The sequence below is a fragment of the Corvus hawaiiensis genome, chromosome 6 (genome assembly GCF_020740725.1).
Source record: "Corvus hawaiiensis isolate bCorHaw1 chromosome 6, bCorHaw1.pri.cur, whole genome shotgun sequence".
Taxonomy (NCBI): domain Eukaryota; kingdom Metazoa; phylum Chordata; class Aves; order Passeriformes; family Corvidae; genus Corvus; species Corvus hawaiiensis.
Genome location: NC_063218.1, coordinates 12,115,834 through 12,134,531, shown reverse-complemented (window position 1 = coordinate 12,134,531; position 18,698 = coordinate 12,115,834). Strand labels below are relative to the sequence as shown.

At 42.4% G+C, this 18,698-nt stretch overlaps 2 protein-coding genes across 12 annotated transcripts in view; one reads left to right on the top strand and one right to left on the bottom strand.

Annotated features, from left to right (window-relative positions):
* EVL (Enah/Vasp-like) overlaps window positions 1-10,794 on the top strand; it is a 121,439-nt gene extending 110,645 nt beyond the window's left edge. For 5 of the 10 annotated variants that reach the window (XM_048307531.1, XM_048307529.1, XM_048307537.1 and 2 more), the window contains 8 exons: window positions 281-402; window positions 2,825-2,885; window positions 4,854-4,920; window positions 6,213-6,279; window positions 6,384-6,446; window positions 8,647-8,713; window positions 9,091-9,148; window positions 10,188-10,794. In XM_048307531.1, the coding sequence (XP_048163488.1) occupies window positions 281-402; window positions 2,825-2,885; window positions 4,854-4,920; window positions 6,213-6,279; window positions 6,384-6,446; window positions 8,647-8,713; window positions 9,091-9,148; window positions 10,188-10,225 (543 nt within the window). In that variant the 3' untranslated portion in view covers window positions 10,226-10,794. The remainder of the gene's footprint in view (window positions 1-280; window positions 403-2,824; window positions 2,886-4,853; window positions 4,921-6,212; window positions 6,280-6,383; window positions 6,447-8,646; window positions 8,714-9,090; window positions 9,149-10,187) is intronic. The other 5 variants (XM_048307532.1, XM_048307538.1, XM_048307534.1 and 2 more) reach the window with 3 other exon arrangements.
* A 2,579-nt stretch (window positions 10,795-13,373) lies between these two features.
* DEGS2 (delta 4-desaturase, sphingolipid 2) overlaps window positions 13,374-18,698 on the bottom strand; it is a 32,987-nt gene continuing 27,662 nt past the window's right edge. For both annotated transcript variants that reach the window (XM_048307542.1, XM_048307541.1), the window contains exon 3: window positions 13,374-15,712. In XM_048307542.1, coding sequence (XP_048163499.1) covers window positions 15,569-15,712 — 144 coding nt within the window. In that variant the 3' untranslated portion in view covers window positions 13,374-15,568. The remainder of the gene's footprint in view (window positions 15,713-18,698) is intronic.

Sequence of the window (18,698 nt, the reverse complement as noted above, 5' to 3'; positions counted from 1 at the left end):
CTGTCCACTTAGGTAAGGGTTGCTTAACCATGCATAAACATAATTATGAACAAGCAGCACTGTGGGTTTTTAATCATTTGCCCATATGTTTGCGTCACCCAGATCTGTCTTGGTTTTAGTAACATTCATGTGGGTCTTCTTCCCAAGGCAGAACACATCCTATCTCTGCTTTTGGGCTGTGATTGTGATTGCTGTTCCTAACACTTGGGAAAACTAGTCATTAAGGGCGGGGTTGTAAAGCAAACCTTTCATTAATTCCAATCATTATTTCTCTCTTAAGCCAGAAGATGGTTCAGGAGGGTCCAGCCCCAGTGGGGTCTCTAAGAGCGATGCCAATCGAACAAGTAGCGGAGGAGGCGGAGGAGGACTAATGGAAGAAATGAATAAATTACTGGCAAAAAGGTTTGTACTGACACCTCAAGTAAGCCCCATGAGGTCTGCAGCAAACTGTGGAACAAGGTGCTGTCATTTTTGTGGTTGGTAGCAGGTGCTTCTTTGCAATTGGATAGGTCCTGCTTAGATGTTGGTCGCCACTATTGCCTGACTTTAATGCAAAAGGTGTTGCAGCAATGATACCTGGCAGGGCGTAGCTGCTGCAGCAGATCCTGCAGCTTAGTACCTTCAAAGTTGGTGGTAAATACATCCTCTGGGCTTTAGCCATTTTACCGGATCTGTTTTCAAAGTTACTGTTTTCAGTAAGAGTAAACAATGAAAGGAACTTAGGCAAATCGTTCTTTACGCAGCACAGTCAGGATGTTGAGCCCAAAAATATAAACACAGGTGTAATAAAAGGACAACACCTTGGCAGATAAACTATTGGTTCTCAGTGTGTTTCAGACAGACTAGCCAAGTTATTCTCCACTGAAGCAAATTGTGATTATCAAGCTACCAGCTGCTAAAAGGCAGTTGATTTTTCCGATTTTTTTCTCTTTTCCCCTGATTCCATCAGTAATGTTCTTTCAAACTCCCAAGTTCCCTAGCGTAAGATGCTGTATTTTTAGATCTAAATTTTTTAAACTTATTAATAGTGAAAGAAGAGGATGAATAAAATAATGAAGGGTAAGTACAATTGTAGGGTGCACAGAGATGGAGTTTCTAAATAATATTATCTTAGTATAAAGACAGTTCCCAGCTCAAAAGATCTGATTCCAACTCTCTGCCATGTCCTGTTCATTTCAGAAGAAATTCTGGACTGTGGATGTAATCCTTTGAAAAGTATTAAATAAATACACAACACTGTAAAAGGTTCCCAGCAGTATAAAATAGCAAATAGACAACTTTCTTTCTTTTCAGAATTAAAATAGCTTGCCAGCTCTTAATAGTTTTTTATTAGTTCTTGGCCTGCTCTATATCAAGAGTGACCTTCCCTAACTGGAAGTTGTCTGCAAGCAAAGTAAGGTTTGGTGACTAGATGCTGGGGTAACTAGCTCTGTTCAAGCAAGCAAGCTGAATGGACATCTTATATGTTTGGATATAGAAAATCTGCACACTTGTGTGTTCTAGTCTGAAGTGTACTCCAGTATGGCTTTTGGCAGGAGGATCTGTCTTCAGGTACTAAGGATAGAATTCCCCTGGTATCTTAAGAAAAGCACTTGCACTGCCATGAGCATTGTGCTGCCTCTACTCTGAAAATAACTGAGCTCCAAATCCTTTCCAAGGGAGTTGATAGCAACAGAATGGTCCCCTAAATTTTTCTTCACAGAGCCATGGAAGTAGCTGGAAATACACAAATGCCATTCAAGTGTGCAGTCTGGGCTGTTAAGGTGGTACTGAGAGGATTTCTTTTGGCTGCAAATTTCTTTTTATATGATGTGATGACATAGGGAAAGGAGGAACCTGGCAGTGTGTTTCAGGTGGTTCTTACCTGCCTTACTTACCTACTATTATCAGGAGGTAAAAAAAAATACTGGTTTTTTTTTTTTTAGTTGAGCATGTTCAATAACAGAAATCAGAGTTATGAGCATGGGATCTCAGGGGCCCTTTTCTGGGCAGTAAACCCCATGCTCAGAAACAGGTAGTATGTCTAATGCTCAGTAAGTAATGGAGGAAAACATTTCTGAGAGCTCAGGTGCTATAAAATACCACTCTCTAGATTCAGTGGGCCCTGTGAGAGCAGCCCTTTGCCTCAGCACTAAAGTGCAAGCAGAAGAATGAACCCACAAACCACCATCATTCCCAGCCGAGTTAAGTTTGTTGCAGGACATAAATCTAACACTAGTCTCTCACTCTGGCAAATATTTCCCTCCCTTAGATTTGTAATAATTACAACTCCTTTTTTTTTTTGTTAGAAGAATCAAGTAAATATTAGGAAAAGACTTCAAAAAATATTACTGATCTAATAAAATTATTAATGCAGTTGAATATCAGGAAATAATTCTCACAGAGCACTGTGTCCTACAGACACATACTGCTCAGTTTGTTTGGGTTTTTGTCAAATTTTCATCAAATCCTTCAAGTTGTGTATCCAGTGAGGCTTTTCTCAGAAATCTTTCTTAGTGCTTCCTGAAATTTTTTTTTTTCTGTGAGTTGAATTTTCAGAACCAAGACTAAATGAAAAACTTGTCAAATTGGTGTTTTAAAAAACATCTGCTAAGGGTGGTGTTCACAGGTGGGTAAAAGTAAAGTTCAGCACAACCAAAGTCCACATTGAGGCTTGAGCTGCAGTTCTCCTAATGGTCTCAAATGGGAAATTGGATGTCTAGAGCTTCAGCACCTGGCCCACTGGAGTACTGTTTAGAACCAAAACAGGGTTTAAAAATCAAGAATTTGTTTTCTTTTCATCATCCAGTTTGGCTAATGCCCTATCTCCTATTCCTTTGCAAAGGAGGAAAGCAGCGTCGCAGTCAGACAAGCCAGCTGACAAAAAGGAAGAGGAAAGCCAAAACGTAAGTGAGACACTCCTTCCTGATGTGCTCTTGCAGATTCCTTGTGGGCCAAAGCCCTGTGCTCATTCACTGTGTCTGGCAGGCAGTAACAAGCAGTGCTGATCCAGGAACAGATGTGCACATTCAATCCAAAGCTGAATGTAGCTGCTCCCACCTTTCCTGGGAACAGCACCCTATAAACAAGAATAGCTGCTTTATTCATAGGGGAGGTATTATCTAAACCAGGTTAATGGGCTCTGCTTCATGGTCTGATCCCAATGTTGTAGGGAACAGGAGATTCTTGCCCTGTAAGAAGGTGCATTGAACCTTCTGGCAAGTTAGTTTGAGATAAAGTTCGTGTTTCTTATTTTATATTTGAGGCTTCAGATAAGCTGAGGTGGACTGTGAGCCCTGCAGTGTAACTTTGGATTGTCAGCCTCCATGCAAAGCAAGAATCAGCTCACTTCAGACCCCAGAGTGCACAGAGAACATGTCTGGGTAAAGAAGGGGAAATGGTGTATTAACCATTAGACCATGCAAAAGTCAAATTATGTGTTCATGATACCTACACTAAATTGAGATAGAATTTGGATAACTTTGGGAAACTTTGACTCATTTCTGTTCCACAAAAGCGATTATGCAAGAGGTATTATTTGACTCAGTCTGTAGACTGATCTTGATGCAGCAATTTTTAGTTCAACATGCAGATGAAAACACTTTTTTACCAGTTGAACTGGTATGCATGGAAGATCTTTCCTATTTCAGGGGAGGAGAGGATTTGCACTGTGTCCTTTCCCATGTGGTGCTTTTCCAGGCTGCTGCTCATTCAGCATTCCGGTTGCTAGCCAGTACCCTCGTGAAGGCTTTCTGCCACGGCTGCAAGATCATAAAGCATCCTGTGGGCCTCATATTGCCTGTGTAGAGATGTTTTCGCCAAAGACAAAGCTGATCAGTAGGAAATCCATTTTAAAAATTTCGGTTTTGCCCCAGGCAGAAAGGTTTGTAGCAAGAGCAGGAATAAGCACTTTTCACTGTTCAGGGAGAAAAGCAGCTATTTTTTGCACATTCCTCGAGGGATGCTTCAAGCATGGAATTTGCCTGTTGAACCCGCTATGCAACCATTGCTCTTAATCTTGCCCCAAAGCTGGTTTTGAACCATACACTTGAAGATGAAAGGCACTATTTAGCTTCTAACTTTTCAGCCTCGTCTTTGTGTCCCTTCTTCTCTCTCCTTGAAACTCTACATTGGTTTATATCCCCAAACAAACTTTTCAATAGCACCAAACTGTTTAGAAAAGTTCATTTGTGTCTTGAGTACATTTCGTGTTCAGGGTATCCTTTTTGAAACTGGGTGCAATTCCATTTTACTATGCAGAGCTGATGCTTTGCCTGAGCATGTTTTGAGTGTTGCTAGATAATATTGTCATGTCAGATACATGGATGAATGGTTTATGATCTGTCACACATAAATCCGAGATAAAAGAATCCAAATCTCTGATGAAGTCTTCTACTTAAGAGGAGTACTGATTGATTAAGTTACATTCTGTAAGTACCTAGACTCCTCTCTCTGGTACTGGTGGCTGTCCTGGGGCAAAAGACTGGGATCTGAGCAACTGTTCCTTTAGATGGCTCACTTTCCACATCTCAGAGAGTTTCTAAATTTGGGAAATGGATGGTTTGTATTTAGGCAACAGCAGACAGTCCTTAAGAGTGGTTTCACCTGGTTTGGTATATAGAGATAAGAGTGATTGAGTGTAATCATGAAAAGGTGTCCATACTAGATAAAACAAAAAGGATTTATTTTGCCATCCTAAAGGGAGAGAAAAGTTAAAGTGTAAATGGCCTTGAGCCCATACCTTGGCAGCAGTGCCTGTTGGACAGGGAGGAAACTTGCTTTTGCACTATATATGCTGCAGCTGTCTCCAGAGTAGAAGAGGACTCTGTGCTTCATCTCCAAAACTCAGTAATATCCTCTTTTTCTCTTTGTAGGATGATGCTAGCACCTCTCCTTCAACCAGTACACGAGGCTCTGCCCAGCAGCAGCAAAATTCATCAGGTATTATTTAAGTTGAACTACTGGCATTGTAGTTGTCTTCTTAATCTAATCTTCTCCGCCACCTCTAGACTCTGGATTCATTGTCCTACTTCTGAGTGCAGCAGTAGTAACTAACAGAAAAATTCCCAGATACCTATTGTTTTAAAAACTGTACTTAGAAAGAAGTTATGACTTTTATATGCTTCACAATCAAGAAAATTGCAAGACAGCCAGTTTAGTTAGATATGTAGCTGAGGATCTGTGCCTTCAACATTATGCACCTAAGTCTTTTAAGAGGAAAAAACTGTATTACTTTACTTTTTGTAGTGTAGGTGTCCTGATCTGTACAGCTGGGGTTTCAATCTCAAACTGCTATTCTTCCTTAATCTAATAGTTTGTTGCAATAAGGCTGATCCTGAGATTTCCTAGATGAAATTGCTTTTCCTACAATTAATTGAAATAACTGTATCTGAGTAGATGAGCTGCAAGCACTCACATTCATCCCTGCATCAGTCTTGGCCTTCACGCATGCTTAAAGAAATCTTTCCCAAGGGAATGACTATTTAACCATTCAAGCTTCCTTTTGGAACAAAGCCATGACTTGTGTGCTTTGCAGGAGAAGGGGAAGAAGCCAGGAGAAGGGTGTATGTAAACGAGATCTAAAGATTTCCTTGAAGTGCCTGTAATTCTTTTAAAAGGATTTTTAGGACCTTACAGGGAAGCAAATCCTTGCATTTAAAGTTGTCAAGTCTCTGAAACAGTTCATTTAAGGGAGGAGATTGGGATGATAGTAAGCACTTTCAGCAACAAGGGTTATGTAGTACAGCTTTTGGGAATGTTCTGTGAGTTAGAAGTGTACACAACATTAAATAAATTCTCTGTGGAGATTTGTGTAGTGGGGTCTTACTGCCCTTTTTTAGATACATTCACATTTTCTGCCAACTATGCAGACAAAATCCTAAGACTTCTTAACTTTAAATAAGTGTTGTACTGAATAAAGTAAGCCTTGCAGCAATTACCCTGTATTTCCTAATAGAAATTATTTATGCTTTTCCTCCTACTGTTTCAGTTCCATTCCTTTTTAGTATTGTTTAACTATGTGGTCCCTAATTAAAGGGATCACTAAGCAGATTTTTGCCAATGCTTTCCCTATAATGTAGGCAACTGGACTCACTCAGCAATCCCATTTTCCTAGTTCTTCCTAAGTCACTCATCCTCACTGAATGAAAGCAGCTGCATAAGACAATCAACTTCAGGATTTTTTTATTTTTAGAGCAAAAAGAATAAACGAACTTTTCATGTTTGTTTTTCAGACTCTGGGAAGAAGCCATGGGAAAGGAGCAATTCTGTTGAAAAGCCTGTATCTTCATTACTTTCTAGGTGAGCTGCATGGGGTGTCCCTGTGGCTGGCCAGCAGGCGGGATGGTCATGCTGTCCCTGTGGCACGCGCACGACTCATGTCTTGTTTCATTCCATTGCCGTAGAAATCCATCAGTGGTGAAGAGCTGTGAAGCTAAGAGCCCCACACAATCCCACGTGTCTTCTAGGTACTGGCTAACTGCCTGGCTTCTTAACTGTCTTGGCTTGTCCTTTGGCTCATCCCATCATTCAGCGCTAGTGTTCGTCCTCTGCCACGTCTTTTACTCATTCTCTTGCAATCTGCTTTGTCTGTCGCTGCACAAAGTGTGGAGGTGTCATGTCAGAGGTTTGTTCCATGGAAACGGCCCCCTGCTCACTTGGGCCTCACAGATGTTAATCATGCTGGAGCCAGCACTTAAACCATCCATGTGTGTGAGTCAGAGATACGGGGCTGGCAACGCTGTGCCACATGGAAGGCACGTTTTGGAACATCTTTCTACAGCACGTTCGGGGTGACCCTGCCAATAGGTGAAGCTTTCATTGCCCAGCCTCTGCAGAAATTAAAAAGCAAAAGCAGACATGATCTGAATAGTTTGCAGCTGGGATAAGGGGAGTTATTCTTCTACCCATGCAACCGCAGTGGGTGCATAAGAAAGGAGAGTGAAGCTTGGTGCAGTAGATTAATAAAATCAAGATGTAAAAAGGCCCAGCCACAGACAGGTCTTTCAGACATATGGGGTACAAAAACTAGCAGGTGTCAAAAGCCAAGAAACTGACAGGACTCCAGAAGTCCTGTCAGTCAGAGCAGCCAAGCTTCAGGATCAGTACCCACGTTTTTAATCACAGAGATTGTTTGATGTTGGACAGCTAAAGAGAGGCTTGCTTGCAGTGCTGGTCCAGGACCACCCAGTGTTACTGGACACTGAGTTGGATGGATAAACTGAATAAGGAGGTAGAACACAGGCTTACAAATGTTTAGTATTTACTGTGAAGGGATGTCCCTTATTTTACATTGTTAGGTATACAACGGTGCTGATGGTCTGGAGAGAGATAAGTTGCCAATGGCAACTATCTGCACATACTTGCTGCTTTGTTAAAAATGCTGTAACATGTTCTACCCAAACATTCAGAGAGATGCATCAGTGTTACTATAGCAAAATATAGTTTTTCCAGCTTTCCTAAAACCAATGAAACATGTTGGTTCTAGGAAATACATGAGCTTCAAATAGATGGAAGACCATTCCTTCTCCTTGCAAATGGGAATGAAACATGGGCTATTTAAAGCAGCCATCACATTTCAGTAGCTATCTTCTATAATGGCAGTGCATCCCAGGAGGAGGGGTTCAGTGGGAAAAAATGCTTTCCTAGTTTAGCACATGGAGTAGTGCTCAGTAGTAGCAGTGCTTGCTTGAAGGACTTCTGTGGGGGAAGCAGGGCAGGTTTCTAAAGCTCTCACTGGTGACCTGTTTCCACTCCTGATCAGTTTGATGGCATTTGTATCTTTCTTAACTCCCTTAGCTGTGAGATGGTAGGACACATGTCAGAATTTCTCAAGAAAGGGTTGCAAGACCAAGCAACCCTCAGGAGCAGCAGCATCTCCACCAGCCCCCAGTTTGGGCTCAAAGATGGTGGCAAAGTCATTTGAAGCCTTTGTATAGCATGGTTAGTTTTTCAAATGTTTTAGAGTTATTGAGTAAAAGAAAAAGGCAAACAGCTTCTGCTTCCTTAATTTATTTTATCAGATGTCATCATGGCTCAGCCCACTGACTAATACCAGCAGAAAGACTGATAACACTCAGGTGCACTAGCCATTAGGGCCAGACTGGTTTTGTTTCTGAGTCAATAAAAAATTACTGTGATACATAACACTATCAACAAGCCACACTTGACTCATTCAAGTCTTCCAAGGAAAGGATTAGTGGGTTATTATTTTCCCTGTAATATTTTTCTAACCTGTAATCTACTGTTACTTTAGCACCCCGTGAAAGCCTAAGTTGCCAGGATAGGGCTGCTGTACAGAAAACAGACTGTGAGAGAAAACCAGACATGTAGCTTGCAACTTGCAAATGCCATAATAAAATACAGTGTTCAACAGGCTTTATCCCCTCAGCATTTCCTAGTCTGAAATCACTGAGGTTCCCAACACCAGGGGAAAAAAAAAAAAATTTACAGCATCTTTGAGGGTCAGGTTGTGCATTGAGGAGCAGTGCTGCTCTCTGGCTGCCAAATGCTCCTGAGCAGCACAATAAGGAGCCTCTCCTGTCCAGCACTCGAACACAGGTGCTGCTGCTCAGGGGTGGATTTCATCCACACCATCAGGTGGGTGCAGCTCAGCACACATTGCAAGGAACTGACTGGCTTTTTTATGCTTTTCTTCCATTTCTCAAGGATGAAGCCAGTGAGCAGCAGCAATGATGTGGCTATGGATGCCTTAGATTTTGATCGAATGAAACAGGTGAGTGAAAATGTCATCTGCACTTTTAGGGATTTGGCGAGCTACCCATTTTCCCCCATGCATGCGCTGTACAAGCAAAACGGCTGTTCAGTCTTCTGATTTCCTCTATAACTAGGTGCCTAGAGAAGGGCTAGCTGGTGAGCAGCAAGAGAGCACAATCTCACTGCTATTTCATCATTATGTCTGCACAGAAATGTGCAAGTAATTATGCCAGCATCTTCTGCATCCGTGCCTGGGAGTGCAGACATAGCTGTTAGCAGTGCTAGGCTCTGACCAGCAGCGGAGGTGGGGGACAAGCACAACCGTGTTAAACTTGCATTTTCTTCCACCAGTTAGAAGGAAATTCTGAGCAGCTGACTTGTGTTTTGTCTCATCAGGAAATATTGGAGGAAGTTGTAAGAGAGTTACACAAAGTGAAAGAGGAGATAATTGATGGTAAGAAAGAGAAAAATTATTATTTTTCTCATCTTTATGACTAATTTTCCATAGATAAGATGATAGGAACTGCAGAGAGTTCCCTGGTGTTTTCAGACTTCTCTGAACAGCTCTGATTTATATACACATTTGAAGAACAAGCATCTACCTTATCTGAGCTCTGACCGTAACACTGCGTTTACATCCTTTATTATGCTATTGATGAGCTTTTTTACCACCAACCTATGAGAAATTTGCTGGCTGGTGTTTCTCACAGGTGGGAGGGTGAGAAAGGGCCTGCCTGTAGCCCATGGCACATCAATTTATCACGATCAGCAAGCGTGAAATCACTTGTAACTTGCCAGCCACACAGGTCCGGGATGAGGAGGGGACAAAGGAAGCTAACTGAAAATCCTTCCCAAAAATCTTCTGTAGGCTTCCTACGCTTGAAGAGTTATTTCAGACCTTCACTCAATCATAGCTTTCCAAATAGCTACATATTTTTATAATTAATTGAAAAGTACAGCAGCTATACCAAATGTATCTGTTATAAATTGCTCTGCAGTTTACAACTGAAGGTATTTTTCAGGGCCATTACCGAAATGTACAGCAGAATTCCCATTTGAAGGCTGCATTAGGGCATATGAAGATGTATGTCTGCACCCTGCACTCCCCACCTTAGATTCACAGGGAAGGGGGAAAAGACGAGACTGTAAAATAGCTAGAATCCATTCCCTGTCCCCTTGCCCTAGATCTGTGTGCTCACAAAACCTGGAGGCAGTTTGCAGTTGGAGAGACCCTTGTCCATCCCAGCAGCTTGGCCCTCAGAGCCTTCCTAGTTCATTCCAATGCAAAATAAGGCATTCACATACACCACAGATGCAACTTCTTTCAGTAGTACTGCAGTTTGCAAGCCAGCAGCTGACTGCTTACCCTTACTCATCCTTTTACCCTCCACTCATCCTTTTACCAGCGTGTACTTTCTGCAGCCTCTCTACTTAGCATTTTCCATCACACTGGATATAACATTATGCACTAACTTTCTGGTTTGCTTTTCTAGCCATACGGCAGGAGTTGAGTAGAATCAGTACAACATAATGATTGCAAAGCATTTGGACGGTACTAAGAATGCTAGGAAGATTGGATCATTTCTAAGTGTACCAAGGTCATGCAAGATGGTGAGAGAGGACACCGGCGCTGTCTTTGTTCTTACACCCTTTTTATTAGCAGACTCAGCACACTTTGAAGCTTGCTGCTGCCTTGGATTCGCTTCATTTTACAAGTCTTAATCTAAAGATTATTAAATTTTAAATTTCTGGATTTTTTAGATTTCATCTGACACTGCACATTGGATTTGTCAGCCTTTTTTGTATTTTGTATTTGCTTATTTAAATGTATTACCTTTCTTTTTAGTAGTAGATAAGAACACACGTGAACCATTTGCTTTTGATAGATGACTTCAAAGTAATTTTACTAGTAGTCTGCAATGTAAATGAAGATCCTTTGCCAACAGAAATGTATTGAGGCATCACCAGAAGAAAGAGACATGTTTAGTTGTCAGCCAACAAGTTCTTTGTCTCAGAGTTATCACAATATTAAAAAATGGTACGTCGGTGCATCACAGTATCTGTGTTCATATTGGTAATAAACTGTTTATTGTCCACATGGCCCTGCCTTTCTTTGTTTCATTTGTCCCTTGAGCTCCTGCACTTCTGTGTCACTTGGTGATAAGAGGAAGGTGACTGAGACTCACTGTGGGGTGGCAGCTCTGCCTCCTGCATTGCAGAGCACAGGAAGAGAGCCTAAGTGCCTTGTGGCTGGTGCAATGGCAGCAGCCCTGCCTTCTCTCACAGGCAGACATTCTCTCACCTGACTGGCCCTGTCACATCACTCCTGAGCGTCACATCACTCCTGAGCACCACATCCTGCAGTCAGGCTGCCACAACCTCAGCCACTTTTTGCCAAAGTGAGTGAAGGACAGTGGCTTAAGGCTCTTCTCAGGCCACCACTATTCTCTACAGTCCCACCATATCTCCTGCCATCACTGAAAAAAAACCACAGGCCTCATCAACTACACTCTTGCAAGTTTCCAGTAATAAAAGGGAGGTGTTTATGCAGAACAAGGCTACCAAAGGCATTAGGTGGATGCAAACTGAAATCCCAAGCACAGCACTGCTGACTAGGGGCTTAAGGGGAGTAATTTGTTAATGGTGTGCAGGTCTTGAGCTTTATTGGTACAGGACACCAAACACTTAACAGTGCATAGCCAGTCATATCATCCAGGTCATGCAATTTTTTCCTTTACAGCCACTCTTTGCACCAGAGCAATTTTGGGAATTTCAGCTTGACTTGGTCTGGCACAAGTTTTGCCTGGCAGTCATCTTGATACCATCTTCTGGTAACCTCGTGCAAAAGCCAAGGGCTTGGAGTTCAGCTATTGAAATCTGTCAAGTATTTTCCAAGCTCCCTTCCTTTCTTCAGGCTTCCAAAAAGATTTTGTTTTAAAAGCCAGGCACCGAGAGTTGGTTTTGGGAGCAGAGCCTGGTGCAGCAGCTCAGGAGAGCCTGTAGTTGTCCTCTTGCTGGTGGAGCAGGCAGCAGACAGGAGGGACAGCTAGCCTGCTACAGGAGACCCAGGAGAGGAGGCAGGATGGGTCCTGTTTGGCCATCAGCTGTAAAATGTTACCTGTTTTGTTTTGGGGTGTTCTGCACTCTTCAAAGCAACCCGAATGCCTTTTAGAAATTAGTCTTTTTTACAGTCTAGTTATACTGTAGATTAAATATGGGAGAAATGGGAGAAATCAGAGTTTAATGCAACAGTGAGATCCAGACTGAGACTAATGTTTGCTAGATGTTTAATGCCAACAGAAGGCAAGAGAGAGGTTGAACGGCAAGATTTCCACATGGGAACTAAAGCAGGCAGGCACTGATGTGCACCACATTGCAACAACCCCAGGACCACAAGAAGGAGCCATTCCAGTATGAAGAACCCGGACAAGCATCAGTAACAGCAGAGATTAGAATGCTCTGTTGCATAAATCTTTTACAGTAGCTCATGCATTTCCTGATAATAAACCCATTTAATGACATACCTGATGATGGCAAGTACTCTTCAAAACTGCTGCCACTGAAGATCACATCTGTTTTGTGAAACTCTCCCATAATCCTAATTAAGGTTCTTGAAGCTGGTGCTTGGCATGGTTCACATTTTCCCTCGGAATGTGGCATTCTGCCTAAGGTCAGTGATAACCATGTTGTACAGCCTGGATATGGCGTGCCGCTGTGTTAACTTCAGCCAGCTGCTGTAAATGGGATTTTCTTACTTTCTTCATCTGCCTTTGCAGGCCTCATATAATTATGACATCATAAGCTGAAGTTTGCACAGGGCCACTTAACAGCAGTGGGAGCAAAGTGTGTGGGGTGGAAGGGGAAGCTTGGCTGACAGGGGCAGGGAGCAGTCCTGGCATCACTTGCACTGTGCTGGTTCCCAGCCCACAGCTCCAGTGACAGGGATGTGCAAGGTGGCTTATTTCCAGTAGTGGCTCTAGCAGAGGATTCCCTCCTTCCAGACAGTAACTCAGTTTGCCAGCTGCCTCTGTAGAGAAGGGTGTCCTTTCATACTGGGCTTGTTGAGCCACTGCAACAGGGCAGGCCACAGGCATCTTACATGGCAGAAATCTAATGGGACATTACTCTCCACTCCTTCCTATCATGCAGCTATTTGCCACAGCCCTAGTGTGCCTGCACAATGGAGATCTGGATCAATTCTTAAGCAAAGGGAATAAAACTATACATAGCCCTAGCATACTTTTAACCCAGACCCATATGCCCTGTGGTTATGAAAAAAACCCTTCTGCCAACATTATTGGTAGTAGCAAAGACAAGTGCTCATGGAGAGAGTGGGATCACAGCCTTCTCCAGCAGCACCCCCACACACTGGAACTCTTTTTGCACATCTGCAGGCACTGCAGGCTTCCAGCCACTTCAAATTCCTTCTGAGATGGACAATGCTGAGCAGGAGGGCTGTGGGGCTGCCCAGGCTAAGCAAGCTGGGACCATGATGGAAATACTGATGGGAGGCAGGTGAAGAAGTGGCTGACAATTTTGGTTGGCTCATTTACACCAGAGCCTCTGTGTCAGGCTAGGTTAGTAGTCCACAGGACATGGATAACTGGATCATGAAACAGCTGAGTAAGGGAACTACAGCATAAGGTCACTCATCAAAGAGGATAAGGACAATAGTCAAATTGAGGAAAACAGCATAATCTTTATTGTGTTTTTATATTAACTTATTAAGCTGGACAAGAGAGTTGAGGAACAGCTGCTAAAGACGTGGGAAGTTGAATATGTGATCAGAGTGACAGCAAATATGAAGTAAATCAATAAAAAACTGAAATTCCCTGACATTAGCACTGATACAAAGAAGGTAATGAAAGTTCCCACACCGATGCCTCCTTTGGGAGAGAAGCAGCTTTAATAATTAGGACATAATGTCTTAAGTATATTTGTCACTGAGGAACCAGTGAAGGCTGAAGTGCTGGAAGAAGCCCCATTCTTGCTCTTCTTATCCAAAAGCACAAAACAGTATCTGTGAATAAACTGGTGTTCAGCCCCTGTATTACAAAGGATCTTGCTCTGCTGAACAGACCTGGGTATTTATTTACCCAACTGCCAAAATCATATGGGTGAGAAAAATGGAGAAAGGGTACATGAAGGAGGAACCCAAATTGCAGCAGGTTAGCTCAGCTGCCTTGTGAACAGACAGAACTGGCTCACTGGATCCAGTGCTGCTGAAGGAAGGAACAAAATTGTGTTTAGTGAGGAAATCAGGCTTCCCAGGTCTAATCACATACTCTGAGGGACCAATGAGGCTGCACAATAATCCGTTTCTTTGTTACAGCCATGGATTTCCAGAAGAAAAAAAACCCAAACTGTTAGAGGGTTACAGGGCAAGAGAACCCATATATATATATATATATATATATATATATATATATATGTCTCTCTTTTAACCACTTAGTAAGGACAGAAATATTTTGCCAGCTTTCCATGGTAGAGGGAATTTACTAGATGGCATCTGAATTCTTGACTCCCAAGATATTGTTCTGCTTGGAGAAAGGTTATGTTGATTAATATTTTTGAAGATGCAGAATTATTGAGGATAGCCAGAAGTTTCTAGTTGGAGAGGACAGGCAGGAAGATTTTAGTAGCCAGTGGGGAGAGATGAGAGATGAAGGTTAATGTCAATAGCACCAAGTAAGAAATATAGCGAGAGAAACAACCCTATCTCTGTGTTCCAGGTACATCCCCTTAACACCACCAGTGGCAATTTTATATAGCTAGAGTATCATGTGCTTCCCAAATGTCAAGTTGTGCCCCTTGAATGACAGAGGACAAAAATTACCATTATTCTGAAAGCAGTTAGGAACAAATACCACCATGGAGATGAAGACATCTCCATGTCTTCACGGACATGTACTCCTAACTCCCATGCACAGAAAGGGGTGTAATACAGAGGAGACACAAGAAAGGTGACTAGAGATGCTAAGAGTCTTGGCACGGAAAAATTAAAACTAGAACCTCTCCTTTTCCCAGAGGACTTACAGTAGGGAAAAAGGTGAGATACATGAAGTTATGAATACTGTTGAAAAGGTGAATGAGAAAGGACCACCCAGTTCCTCCAGAGGCACATCCATGCTGCTGATCAGGGCAGTAGGTGGAAGACTAAAGAAAGGATTTCTCCTTGCCACAGTTCAGATCTGTCAGTTAGTGACAGTATTAGATTCTAAGAATGGAAGTTCATTCAGAAAAGGTTTAGACAAAGCCCTGGAATAAAGATCCAACCGCAGCTACTAAAATAATGTTACAGACGTACAAAAATATAAACATATATGCATATATAAAATCTCTGCTATTAGCAATTCTTGGAAGATAATGAGATATTAGATTAAACAAGACATTGAGCTAAGAGCACCCTTGTGTTCTCCAGGGAGTATCATTTACTTCTGCATGCCAGTCCTCCCTGCTTCCACAGTCCTGTGCACACAGAGCATCTACTTCCAATCTGGCATCAAGAGAAACCAGTCCTGAACTGCACACACGCACGCTCACACATAACACACAGCAAACGTTCTCCCCTGTGGACAAAGCCAAAACTTGGGCTTAGGCTCTTGTGTCCCAGGAAGTTAATTCTAAGCCTAGACCTAAGGTTCACTTAATCATAGTTCACTCTAATGTAGTTTCTGAGGGTTACATATACAAATATCCTTTATTAAAAAGTATCAGTAGTCTAAAATGGCTTCATTTTCACACTCATCCTCTTGGCGTAAGCAGCATGCACCAACTTTAATTCAGCACACAGAAAGATCCTTCTATTTCTGCAGAAAACTGAAGTTGTGGCAATGAACAAACACACACCACTGCAGCAGGCAGACCTACCCTGTTAGCTTTCCTTTGCCAGCTTGCACAGTCTCTTAACCCTTGAATAAGGACCAAGAGTGTCATCAAAAACAAAGTCCCACAGAACTCGAATCCAGGACTGGTGATGTGGGAGGTTATCATAATATTCTGCTGCAATCTTCTTCACCTGGAAGAAGAAGAGAGAGAATGAGCTGTTTGGCTGCACAGAGTCAGGTGTGTTTCAACCTTGACATTCAGATCTGATAGCACAGCCATAACCTGAAGTTACTTGTTATTGCTTGTGAGCTTCTGAAGTTCAGCCAAATGAGATGTACTTAAATGCATTTAGATACTTCTTAGCAGATTTCTGATGTAAGTTTTGCCTCACAGTGTCATAATTTGAAAGACGATGGATTCTGCCTTCACTCAGAACTATTTTGTCTCATTTCAGAGGTGGTGGCATCTCCACAATGAGATGTCTTATCCACTTTATCAATTGCCAAGACTCCAGCACACTGTATTTAAAGCCCTGTTTTCCACTTGTAATATTTTTCTGTTGAGGGTTCTGCGTAAGAGAAAATTAACGACTGAGAAAATGCCAGACACAACCTTGCCTACACTTTGTTTTCTCTCCATTCTGCTACCATGATACAAATCCAAGAGACATGTTCCTCCAGCAGGCAAAGAAAATTGCAGGGGTGGTCTGTTCTCTGCAGTCTGATATTAAAAATACTGCGAGATCATTATTAGGTCACAAGTCTAATAAAATTTCATCCCTGCTATAATGCCCCAAGTCTTAAGACTGTTGCCATCAGAGAAGCATTGTGCAGCATTGGGGTGGGGCTTGTAGTGGGAGTAAGGCCAGAACCGGAGGACAGAGAGGTTCCAGAGCTGGCAGGTTCAGGAGACTGTGAGGATTCCCAAGTCATCAGCTGTTATTTCTGCTCCAACTAGATGCTCTGCTTTTTGAACACATTTATAAAGCAGCAGAATCTGTTAACTATAGCACACTTGCACTACCTGCTTGGGCATGGTTTTACTGCAGCTCCACCTCCTAGACAAACAAAGCTCCAGAATAGAGTAGTTTGTCTTGCTGGACACCATGACTTCTCCCTTTAAAAACCCTGCAGAATTTTACAGCCAGCTATGCTGAGCACAGTGCAGAGTTCCAGTGAAGGGTGAAAGGGTTACACAGAAATCATCATGTGAGAAGAGGGTATCATCACCACCCAAGGTGTAACAGTGGAACCTTAACACAGCATTGTGACTGTGAAAAGGTAAGAATCCCAGTGAAAGTTAAATTATAAGATACTATGGCTCCCTGCTAATTACCTCATTAATTCAGCTTCCTAGCAGATGCTTCTCTATGAGGTAAGTTGGATAATGTACAGGTCTTATTAAGATCTTTCAACTCTGTACCTCTGTCCCTATAGCTTGTGTTTGTGGCATGGTAGTCCTGTGCTGGAGATGGGAGATTCAGTTCAGGTCTGACTGTATTCTGTCTTTCACAGAATACTTCAAGCTTCCTAATTATTTCCTCTATCCTGCTTTAAAGCATTGATTTGTACTTCAAAGTAGTTAATTTTCAATGGGATTCAGACAATATCAGGATTTCTCCTTAGAAGTATTTGTTAATAACTGGAAGAAAAGTGATTTCCAGGTGCCAGCTAAGATCTCTGGAGATGCAGATTTAGTTCCCCATGCTCCTTCTGTAACCCTGGTCAGAAATAATTTAATCTGGATTTTATATCCTCCCTTTTACCAGCTGGGTGATTGAAATAGCCAGAGGATGAGAGGGAGGACTATTTCTACAGTAAACTCCCTTGAATGAAGGCTACTCATGAAGCCTGATGCAAACACAAAGGGGGGGCTCAGATATCTGGCTCCAAAAGTTCCACTCCAGCTCTGACATGGTCATTCCCTAGCACACAGTTGGTTAGACCTTCCCTCCTAACTCCATTTTAGATGTTCTGCCTGAATTCTGCCTTTCAACTGCAATTCAGCCCTCATCTACGATACTCAAGTTCATATGGCAAGTCTACCATTCTCTCTTCTCCAGAGCCCCATGTATTTCTTGCCCTCTGCACCAAATCATGTTTTCTTAGGTAGTTACATTATTCTGCAGGGCTCTTGACCATGTTAGATTCTGACCACTACAAGAGCTTCAGGAAGTTTTCCTGTATTGCCCCTTGCACATGGAAGGACGGAGATTCAGAGAAACCCATTCAGCTCCTAGGAACAATGCCTCAGGCTGTGTCCTCTGGCTCCAAAGGCTGACTGAAAAGCAGTATTGACAAAGTAGTTAAAAATGGCTCAGAGAAGAGGCCAATAAACAGCCTGCCTATATTCAGCCCAATAGCTTCAGCAAACATGAGCAGCATCTTGTGCAGGAAGGCAGGCACCACTTGCATCGCTGGCAAGGTCCCTCTGCTCTGGGCAGGACAACCATGTGGGATGTACAGAAACAATGGAGAGGGGAAGGTGAAACTGCAATAAGGAATGGAGAAAAGAGAAAATTTAATGAATGCAGTTAGAGGTGGGGCTTCTGAAGGATTTTCTTATGGAAAAGAAGGAAATTTGTTAAGATACATGTTCCCATCTTGCTATCACAAGGCAGAAAAGAATTTTAAAAGAGGTTTCTCTTTTATAATAGATCTACACAAAAGTTTCCCAGCAAAAACATCTCATTTTTGGTTATTTCTTTCAGCATCTCCATACATAAAACAGAATTATCAGCTTATCAACCAGAAAATCTGGATAGTGGGAGGGCAGAAAGTAATTGGAGTTTAATGCAGGTTCCCTTTTAAATGCAACATCATATGAGGAGTGGCTGAGGGAGCTGGGGTTGTTTAGCCTGCAGAAAAGGAGGCTCAGGGGAGACCTTATCACACTCTATAAATCTTTGAAAGGAGGGTGTAGCCTGGTAGGGATCGGCCTCTTCTCCCAGGCAACAAGCAGCAGGACAAGAGATAAAAGGCCTCAAGCTGCACCAGCGAGGTTCAGGTTGGACAGCAGAAAGAATTTCTTCACTGAGACTTGTCAAACACTAGAACAGTTGCTCAAGGAAGTGGTGGAGTCACCACCCCTGGAAGTGTTCAAGAAATGACTCAACATGGCACTTCATCCTATGGTTTAGCTGATATGGTGGTATTAGATCAAAGTTTCGACTCAAT